Here is an 11,372-nt window from a genome sequence, read left to right on the forward strand (position 1 = left end):
GTATCAGTCAAAATTGTCTCAATGCCATTCCTTGATTACTCTTTGGCTTAGAAATCTTTGATAGTTTTTATATTGAAATTACGTTTACTCACGCGTTGTTTCTGCAATATTTTGACATCTGTCACCGCTGTATCCAGACAGACACCTGTAAATTTCAATGTACAAGGGACAGTTGAATTAAATTACATGGGGCGATAGGGATGGCAACATACCCTGCATTACTTTTAGAGCAGAGGAAAGTTATCTGCAATACTCTCTATAAGAGAAAATACTGCTTCACAACCAGACTGACTGACTTTGGATAGTTTACGTGGGGTGCAGGGATGTAAATTTGAAGGTAAGGTTTGCAAATTGTATCAGTAGTTTCTTGGAGTGTGTTGAGAAGAAAATATCAATGCTTTAAATTTCACGATGGTGGAAATTTGACCTAAAATTATCACTTTTTCAAACATTTGTTTAGGGGCAATCTGATGACTACATTGTGGTGAAATCATTTCGATTATTTATATTAAACTCCAACAAATTACAACAACTTCTTTCTAGGGTAAATTGATTTTTTTTTTTTGAAGAGACAAAATTACGTTCCATGAAGAGATTATATATTAAGCAATGAAGGACAGAATTCACCCAACACAGATTTTTACATTTTCACAGAGAAAAAATTCAACTCATGAATTATATACAATTGTAAAAATTTTGAATCTGTCTTGCACATTCACAATATCAAGTGCATTGCCAACATTTCTCTGGTTTTGAGTGTTCACAAAGGATCAAGTCAAAGTGAATAAATCATACAGAATCACATTCAAAGTAAGCACCAGAAAGTATATTTCTAGGACATTTAAGGTATTTATAAACCAATTATTGCAGTTCATCCATACGATTCTCTGTTTTAACGTGTGACCAATTTTTTCACTGTATTGTACAATTTATCCCTTCATGAAAATGGTGAAACAATACACAAGCTTGTTTGTATGAAACTCACTGATACTAAAACTTAACCAAAAATAATGTAGGAGGGCAAGACTTTATACATTCCAAGGATTTCTTCAGTAATTACAGTCTTTCCTTCTAGATCCAATATGCACCTTCAGATTCTGTTCACGCTAACGTCAACCCTGGATGTACCCTTTTGTACATGTTTTCTACGTAAGTTGCTCATGAAACAGTACTCACAAACAGGTACTCAGGTAGGTATCGGCACTCTGCATACACGTTCCTCCATTTTGGCAGTAGCCAGCGGCACAAACCTCTGTGGCCATATAAGGGGAAGCAACAACCTTAATCAGAACACTTGCCTTGGCAGTACGGCCATTTTACCCAACACTGTCATCGCCCTTTCCCTGTCTTCTCCTCTCACAAATCATATTTCCACTCGAAAGTTCTCTGACATTTGTAATAAATAAGAATGTCTTTTGAAATACTGGGTTTTGCAAAGCTGTGAAACACTACTTTCACGTACATGTTATTACGGTTGTTACAATATAAAAAATAAAGCGCATGGTACAGTAAAGTTTTTGACAAGCCAAACACAAGGATGCCATTGTATGGGAAAAATGGCTGTGCGGTTGGTATTTTAAGTGTTCTTCTTGTTCACATGTGTGGACAGGGTGTTTCCGGCTAAGTAAGGTCTGAAATTCTACTCCATCAGTCGCGAGGGCTGCTATACCAGCTACCAATTAGCAGGTTTAAATGAAATATAAATTGGTAAAAGAATACTGAAACTTTGAATTAATGTAGACCACCAAAGATGGATGAAACAAACACACTAAGAGATAATAAGCATCGAGGGCTATGCCAGTTATTGAAGTGTTCCATCAATGATCGGATATTGATTAAGGTGACAATGAGAAATCAATTATTTCACTAGCAAACAGCATTCAGAAGCATATTTCAGGGTATTACAATTAAGCTTCAGCTGAATGTGTGCCCCACAATACGGCCACACGATTACTTTTCCTTATTTTTCTTTTGGTAAAATTTAAATTTCAGTTTTGACGTTGTGGGAGTTGGGTGTGTACAACTAAATATTGAAACGGTTGATCGATTGGAAGGTTGAACATCTTAATACTTAGTTCATCAACTGACATAGCTTTGTAAGAACTACCTTGAATGACATTCGTAGCACTCGGAGTGACCTGGTACTCAGATCCTACCAGCATATTATTAGGATCGATTGCTTGTTGCAACCTGTTATTTACATCAGTCTGAGTCACTGGAGAGGAAGGATCAAAGGTGACCAAAGCCTGCACTATGATGCTGCCAGGTGAGAAGAACAAGATTGTGACGACGCCACCCAATGGGTCAAAGACTTGAACCAGCTGGAAGAAGGAAAAGGATCACCCGTTGAGTATACCAAACTACCCTGACTAGAAGTAGCCACTCATTGATTAAGAAGAGATGGGCTGGTGGACAGTCTTACGACCAGACTTGTTCCTGCACGCAGTGGTATTGCACATTTTAACAGAATTGGGTAACGTGTGCCTGTGACCCTGCGTACCCACACATAGGGAGTTCCCATCAAAAGAACACTGCGAGGGCGGATCCAGGATTAATTGCTGGGAGGGGTTCAGGAAACTTTTCTTCACATACCGGGGGGGGGTACTACATGTGGTGGTTGCAGACAGGGAAGTCACTTAATCTCTTGTCCCATATCCTATGCCTTACCAAAGACTGCACTGCCTTCCTTCTCAGGTTTAATATTCCTACAGTGACTTGAGTGCCAGATTTCATTATGCTTGTCATACTGAGAGGGACCAGACTGTAAGACACACACATCTTCACCGTCTGCAATAGAACTGCATGCTAAAGACGAGGAAAGCAGATGGACATCCGAGTGGAAGTCGCAATTATCTTACCAAGACTTCCAAACGGCTTCGGAGGCGCAGGAATGCAACTGAAGTGCGATCATTCAGGTCAGGGGAAAACACTGCCCTCTGGCCACTGATCCCCGCGATGAAGAAAACAAACCTAAAACGTCGACCCACTGTGAGATGGAAAAAACGGCAGGGTATGGATAGAAGTGAAGCAATCAAGGGGTGCTGTAATAAAGCAGCAGAGGAGGAGGAACAGATTTACTTCCTCGAGGGCAGACCTTGAATTTTCACATGGGGGAAGTGTCAACTGTTGAGGACATTACGTTCTTTTGCATGAGAGTACAGCACGGTCTTGACTGGTTCAGGCGGATGCAAATCGCAAACATAGATATCTGTCTTTGGATCATTGATGGATGGATGGATCCAACCAGAAAGTACAGGATCACTGATAACAATCCAGATCCCTGTGAAACAAACAGGCCCACAGGCTCATGGCAAATGTCAGATTTCGGATGCCCTAAGGCTTTCATGGGTGCATTGTTTGAAGAAACATCATGATATGTGGTAATTTTACATTTCATTTTGAATTTGATTGTTTGGTATCTTCTGGCTATTCTTCTTCCTCTGCAGCTTGTTAGAATTTCAGATCAACTTGTTCAGGAACTTTGACTATGAACGTGCAAATATCGAGCAAAAGTCCTGAGAACGATCTGTACAGTGGCCAACCCAGTGTTTAGGGAATGGAACAGGCACCCCAAATGTATTTTACTCATCTACGAGAAACCTTCACTCTTAACATTATTGAACAACCAGTTGAAAGCTGAATAGAAAAGGCGTTTTGCCCAAAAATGACAACATCATCAGGCAGCATGCTAGCTATCCCTCTACCTCCCTAGATCTGTTTTTATTGTAGATACTACTGAAGACTCAAAGTGACATACGAATGCAGTTGTTGGAGTTTCTAGGAGTGATATTGCCAATTATGCATCTACAGTTGTAACCTCCTAGCTGGTTGACGCAAGAAAATCGGATGCCCCTGCTTGAGCAGTCCTGTATGTTAGCCGCCAAGGTGCATTCGTCAAAATCTGTAAGCAAGAAATATTGCAGTCCAGATGAACGTGCAGGGGTGTGAAAATCATCTCCCACCCCTTTTCATAGTTTGGACTTCCCAACAACCAAATTTTAGCAACCAAAGCACTCAAAAAGGGAAAAAAATTGTTAAAGCATTAAATACGCTGTTTTGATGTAAGGTTCTGCAAGAGTGTAATACATATTATGTACACCTGCACTGTGAAAATCACCCCACAGTGAATGTCGTGTCCAGACTCACAATAAGCCCTGGATGTCAACAGAGGATTTTCTAGGATGATGTTGGAACTTAGAATTAAAAAAAATGTGACCAGCTTAAATTAAATTATTACATTCACAAAGCATGTCCATAGCACTGGTCATGATGAGGGCATGTATTTTGTTTGCTGGGAAAAGTGCCCTGTGCAAATTTTAGAGCATATGCATGGATCCTAGGCACACAGAGCAAATACCAAATAGCATTTATATTTGCATTGAGGAAGGGATATACTAGCTGTACACATCGGAGTCCAACACACTTGGAGCTTCTCACGACGTTCGTCTTACCTTCCTCACAGGTTGTGCCCATCCAGGCTGCCGTACACGCACAGACGAAGCCGTTACTACCGACTGGGGTGCACGTTCCATCATTGGCACAGGGATTGTTGTTACATCCAGTCATGCCAACTACAGCAATGGAAGGTTGATGCTGTTTCTTTTAAGTTCCATTTTGTTGGTATTTTTGTGCATAATGAAGGTTTATCTTGAACTATATTTATGTACAGGCAATTTCTGTACTTGGATTTAACCATACTAATCATGACTGCAGATATCACCCGTTACCAGGCGTAGAAGGCACTTTTTATCCTCGCTCTAAAGGTCACAAACATTGCTAAAATCATCTCAGTATGCACTTTAGTCCTGGACAGAGAGAGGTAAAGGGAAGTGATTTGCCGCAGGGTAGGACACATAACCAGCACTGGGTCTGAGCCCTAGACCCTGTGTTCATGACTCATAAACTCTAACCACTAGCCCGCATTTGCATGACTTCTTCACCACTGACTGCAATGGCAGAGTTGGCCCAAAAAATTCTCCCATGGCTCGCTGCGTGTGATATCAGGGGAGGGGGGGGCAGGTTTGTAAAACCGGGTCCTGATTATCTGCAGGCATGAGGACATGATCATAGCACAAGCTGAAATGCATGGGCCCTGTTCAGACACATTGTAAAAAGGTGAAACAAACAATTTTGGTTTTACGAAATTAACAACACCGTGGGTGCACACACATGTCAAACACTGTCGCACATAGAGCAGAGATATCCCCTCTGGAGAAATAAGCTTCAACAAGTTTTGCATGGAGTTGTTCAACTCTTGGAGTAACACAGCATTTAATATGCTTTCAAACCTTTTAAGTTTTAAAAAGAAAAGATTCACTGGATGAAACCAAAATGCCCTGTACACACACAGTACTCAGCTAGCAATTTGTGAAAACCAAAATGACATGTTAAAGTAACTTTCATGCTGAAGGAATGCACTTGAGTAGTACTGAAAGTCAGTTCTTGGTGTTGTCAATAAAATGAATCTTGAAAAGCATTAAGTGCACCTTCTGAAGATATGCAAAGAATTTTCAGCCTTAAAACTCCACAGAAAGTAAGAACAGCTTTTATGTCTATCCAGGCAACTTTTTTCAACCTATTATGTAAATGAAAAAGTTTTGTTTCAGGAATGCCTGAAAAGTCAAAACTTTTGCATTTCAACTGATTTGCTGACCTGAATTAGAAGCAATACCCAAAGTGCTTTCTTTCTGCCTTGAATGTCGTACGTGCTTGGTTTCGGACATTTTGTGGTGACTACACTTTTGAGCATTGAGTACTCATGTACACTGGACACTTTTAGGAGTTTGGCCTATTCATGTAAAAGGCAGGGGAGTGAGCCCAGTTAAACTCAAAAACTGAACACAGCTAAAAAGCTGAACTCTCACACCCATGAAAAGGGGTCCACCTCAACAGTGGCTACAGCCTGCCAACAATAGAGAATAGTGTGTCAATATATGGGGGCTGAAATTATGTTCTGTCTTCCAAAGATTACACGGTGCCTTGAAGGAATTCACGTCATTCATTTCTGATCGGAGAGACATCCAGAACTAAAGTACACAGAGTGGAAAGTACAAGAATGCTTCTACTGAAAGCATGTGACAACAGAAACAACCACTCACCTGATACCATAACTGCAAAGCTGCAGTTGACACGATTATTTGCCAAATCGGTGGCAACACACGTGACATTGCTCACCCCAATGGAGAAGCTGGACCCAGAAGGAGGGGTGCAAGACAACATCCACTTCCCACTATTGTCAGAGGCGGTAGCAGTAAAGTCTACATTAGCGACACTTTGATCGGAGTTTGTGTCGGCCATGATGGTAGGACCAGGACAAGTAATAGATGGAGGCTGCATGTCTGTTAGTACAAATAAGACAAGTAATAGTTGGAAAATCCATGGTTAGAAGTGAAAATAATTACAGCCATGATAGCCGGACAAGGCAAGTAGTTAGAGTAAGAGACTGTTCAAGTCTTTGTCATTTGGACAAAGAATGGACCAAATCCACTAACAGGAGATATTAAAAATGACATTGGTGGAGAAGAACATGTTCATTTCATTGTTGCTTCCGAAACAACAAAGTTCAGTTTTGACCAAACGAGCCTCCATTGCCAAAAAGTTGCACCACTGATCAAGCTCAAGGCTCATAAACTCATTTCATCCTGACAAAACATGGCAGAAAGCTGTCACTGGATTGGTCTATATCACATAGCAACAAGTAACAATCTCACACGTCAGTGTTGAGCCTTACCGACCACAGTAATGTTGAAGACGCACGTCGCCAGGTTGCCACTTTCATCGGTAGCATTCACCGTCACTGTTGTCACCCCGATGTCAAATGCCTGCCCTGTCATGTGGCTACGGACAAGTGTTACTTGTCCCCCAGTGTTGTCAGTGGCATTAAGTGGAATCCAATTAACGATGGCTGATGGGAGGTTCAAGTCGGTTGGATAGCTTACATCGAGTACAGGGGGGCAAACGTCAAACACAGGCGGGATTAAATCTGCAAAGGGCCACAAACAAGTCAATTGGTTATATCTTATCAGACTGATATAACATTGGAACAAAAATTGAAAAGGTCTCAAAGGTATCGCAATGCTCTATTGTTGGATTTTACCATCTCTATGTCCAACACAAACCACCTCTTGTACTGATTCAGTGTACTTTTTGTGCAATCCCTTAGGTCAGGTGGTTCATGCAAGGAGCAACCTTATTTTGGTTCGTGGCATATCCAGGTTTTGAATGGAATTTTGTTGGCCAAAGTATTTTCCATTCGAAAATTTCCTCAGTGCCATGCAACCTGCCCCCCCCCGGTTGGTGGTTAACAGCTTCAGAAGTATTGCCACTTGGCTCTACAAAAAATAAATAAAATGAAAATAAATCAACAACTTGCTCCTCCCCCAACCCCTCTATCTGGGGGCTCACTCCCATGATCAATGTATCAATGTGTTGTGAAATTGCAAGGTTGAAGAATTTATAAAGAAAAAAACCCTCCTAAGCTTTTTTGCGGAAGAAAATCCAATATGAAGAGCTTAAGAACATGTAATTGTGGTTCCAGAACTGTGTCTCCTAAAATGAGCCTATATGTCTCTTACACGTACATGCATATGTATGAAGCACAACTCTAGAAGGATCAGGAACTTTGTTTGATTCAACCTTGAGTCTGACTCAAAAAACAAGATGTTGCAGTAGGAATAGTTGGAGCCTCGAGTTGATGCAATTGACAACTTGCCGCCCTTTGATCCACATACTCACCAAAAATCCACACTGTGGTGATGCACTCGGCAACGTTGCCAGCCTCATCCTGTACTCTGATGACACACCAATAGCATCCGATGTGGAAGAGGGTGACCGTTTGAAACCCAACTTGCCAGTCAATGGTAACATAAACAGGACTCCAGCTGACCACTGTGATTTCCGTATAGGTGGCGTTGAAGACCATTGGTGGTCCTGCATTGTCAGTGGCTTTGGGGAACGGCCAGCTTGCACTCAGCTGGTTTGAGTTGGACGGCACGTACAGTGTGACATTACTTTGACAGTTCTCCACGACAGGAACTTCATTATCTATGTAAAATAGACAAAAGTTGAGGTTTGAGTATAATTCACTTAAGGCCTTCCTACCCTTTCAGATTTGAAAACTACAGTGTTAATCACTACCTACACTATAGCTCCAGTTACCAGAAATGGTCCAGTCAGACAGAATTAAAAGATGAAATGAGTAATGAACCACTTTGTGGTACCAAGGTTCAGTTGGCTGCCATGAGACATTTCTTCTGCGCGGAAAGGATATCAAATGAGAGGGCATGATGTGAGATATAAATTACCTTGCACTTCGACCATAATTCACACCTGCCAATGTTATTTTTTAATTAATTAATTAATTACCACCGGGGACAAAAGCGCTCCACCACCGCAGCGATGAGCCAATTAATTAATTAATTAATTAATCAATCAATGAATCAATGAATGAATCAATCAATCGATCAATCAATCAATCAATCAATCAATCAATCAATCAATCAATCAATCTATTTATTAATTAATTACTTAATCGCTGTGGTGGTGCAGCGCTTTTGTCCCCGGTGGTAATCCGCTCGCTCTCAATGCCCCAAACCCTGGTATAGGGTTTCAAGACAAGGCTGGATTATCACCACTTTTGAGAGTGAAAAATGCCGGTAATGCCCATCAGCCTGGTCTTTTGTTCAGAGTACCGTCTTTTGTTACAGGGCCCTGTTTCCTTTGTCCAAGTTCTGCAAATAGTTGGACCAGGGAAATAATATTTGGATACTCCAAGGTGGGGAGAAAATTGGTAACGGCAAATAGCTGGACCAGGGAAATAATATTTGGGTACTCCAAGGTTGGGAGAAAATTGGTAAATACAAATAGCTGGACCAGGGAAATATTATTTGGATACTCCATGGTTGGGAGAAAATTGGTAACTGCAAATAGCTGGACCAGGGAAATACTATTTGGGTACTCCAAGGTTGGGAGAAAATTGGTAACTGCAAATAGCTGGACCAGGGAAATATTATTTGGATACTCCATGGTTGGGAGAAAATTGGTAACTGCAAATAGTTGGACCAGGGAAATAATATTTGGGTACTCCAAGGTTGGGAGAAAATTGGTAACTGCAAATAGCTGGACCAGGGAAATACTATTTGGATACTCCATGGTTGGGAGAAAATTGGTAAATGCAAATAGCTGGACCAGGGAAATATTATTTGGATACTCCATGGTTGGGAGAAAATTGGTAACTGCAAATAGCTGGACCAGGGAAATACTATTTGGAAACTCCAAGGTTGGGAGAAAATTGGTAACTGCAAATAGCTGGACCAAGGAAATACTATTTGGAAACTCCAAGGTTGGGAGAAAATTGGTAACTGCAAATAGCTGGACCAAGGAATTAATATTTGGATACTCCATGGTTAGGAGAAAATTGGTAACTGCAAATAGCTGGACCAGGGAAATAATATTTGGATACTCCAAGGTTGGGAGAAAATTGGTAACTGCAAATAGCCAAACTAGGGGGTTACTCCATGGCAATGAGTAGTAATGATAACAGCATTAGCTCAAACAGAGTAAATGATTAATAGAGGCCCCGTAGCCTGGGGTAAAAATAAGAGGAATACTGCTTTAAGTTTACTGTAGGTTGCAATTACCAAAGTATATAAGAAACAAACAGTTCCGTGGACTAATAATTTCTTAGAAAGGCTAATAAAAAGAACGGAACAACTGTTTACACAAAACCTGAATCTCACATGTTCAAGTCTTTGTCATTTGGACAAAGAATGGACCAAATCCACTAAGAGGAGATATCAAAAATGACATTGGTGGAGAAGAACATATTCATTTCATAGTTGCTTCCAAAACAACAAAGTTAAGTTTTGACCAAACGAGCCTCCATTGCCAAAAAGTTGCTCCATTGATCAAGCTCAAGGCTCATAAACTCATGGCATCCTGACACAACATGGCAGAAAGCTGTCATTGGATTGGTCTATATCACATAGCAACAAGTAACTAAATCTCACGCGTCAGTGTTGAGCCTTACCGACCACAGTAATGTTGAAGACGCACGTCGCCAGGTTGCCACTTTCATCGGTAGCATTCACCGTCACTGTTGTCACCCCGATGTCAAATGCCTGCCCTGACATGTGGCTACGGACAAGTGTTACCGGTCCCCCGGTGTTGTCAGTGGCATTAAGTGGAGTCCAATTAACGACGGCTGATGGGAGGTTCAAGTCGGTTGGATAGCTTACATCGAGTACAGGGGGGCAAACGTCAAACACAGGCGGGATTAAATCTGCAAAGGGCCACAAACAAGTCAATTGGTTATATCTTATCAGACTGATATAACATTGGAACAAAAATTGAAAAGGTCTCAAAGGTATCGCAATGCTCTTTTGGATTTTACCATCTCTATGCCCTACACAAACCACCTCTTGTACTGATTCAATGTACTTTTTGTGCAATCCCTTAGGTCAGGTGGTTCATGCAAGGAGCAACCTTATTTTGGTTCGTGGCATATCCAGGTTTTGAATGGAATTTTGTTTCCACTACATGATGGCCAAAGTATTTTCCATTCGAAAATTTCCTCAGTGCCATGCAACCTGCCCCCCCCCCCGGTTGGTGGTTAACAGCTTCAGAAGTATTGCCACTTGGCTCTACAAAAAATAAATAAAATGAAAATAAATCAACAACTTGCTCCTCCCCCAACCCCTCTATCTGGGGGCTCACTCCCATGATCAATGTATCAATGTGTTGTGAAATTGCAAGGTTGAAGAATTTATAAAGAAAAAACCCTCCTAAGCTTTTTGTGGAAGAAAATCCGATATAAAGAGCTTAAGAACATGTAATTGTGGTTCCAGAACGGTGTCTCCTAAAATGAGCCTATATGTCTCTTACACGTACATGTATATGTATGAAGCACAACTCTAGAAGGATCAGGAACTTTGTTTGATTCAACCTTGAGTCTGACTCAAAAACAAGATGTTGCAGTAGGAATAGTTGGAGCCTCGAGTTGATGCAATTGACAACTTGCCGCCCTTTGATCCACATACTCACCAAAAATCCACACTGTGGTGTTGCACTCGGCAACGTTGCCAGCGTCATCTTGTACTCTGATGACACACCAATAGCATCCGATGTGAAAGAGGGTGACCGTTTGAAACCCAACTTGCCAGTCAATGGTAACATAAACAGTACTCCAGCTGACCACTGTGATTTCCGTGTAGGTGGCGTTGAAGACCATTGGTGGTCCTGCATTGTCAGTGGCTTTGGGGAACGGCCAGCTTGCACTCAGCTGGGTTGAGTTGGACGGCACGTACAGTGTGACATTACTTTGACAGTTCTCCACGACAGGATCTTCATTATCTACGCAAAAAAGACGAAAGTTG

The 11,372-nt window shown here is 41.4% G+C and overlaps 1 protein-coding gene across 9 annotated transcripts in view; it reads right to left on the reverse strand.

Annotated features, from left to right (window-relative positions):
- Positions 1-11,372, reverse strand: part of LOC110977469 (uncharacterized) — a 64,113-nt gene that overhangs the window by 6,360 nt on the left and 46,381 nt on the right. For 6 of the 9 annotated variants that reach the window (XM_087143774.1, XM_087143770.1, XM_087143766.1 and 3 more), the window contains 11 exons: positions 11,041-11,349; positions 10,028-10,279; positions 7,735-8,043; positions 6,731-6,982; positions 6,099-6,338; positions 4,452-4,571; positions 3,758-3,901; positions 2,859-2,986; positions 2,108-2,321; positions 1,177-1,252; positions 93-145 (listed from right to left, as the gene is read on the reverse strand). In XM_087143774.1, the coding sequence (XP_086999900.1) occupies positions 93-145; positions 1,177-1,252; positions 2,108-2,321; positions 2,859-2,986; positions 3,758-3,901; positions 4,452-4,571; positions 6,099-6,338; positions 6,731-6,982; positions 7,735-8,043; positions 10,028-10,279; positions 11,041-11,349 (2,097 nt within the window). The other 3 variants (XM_087143773.1, XM_087143769.1, XM_087143771.1) reach the window with 3 other exon arrangements.

This window comes from Acanthaster planci, linkage group LG12 (assembly GCF_054643075.1).
Source record: "Acanthaster planci isolate LZ-2023a linkage group LG12, COTS_SCS, whole genome shotgun sequence".
Lineage (NCBI taxonomy): Eukaryota > Metazoa > Echinodermata > Asteroidea > Valvatida > Acanthasteridae > Acanthaster > Acanthaster planci.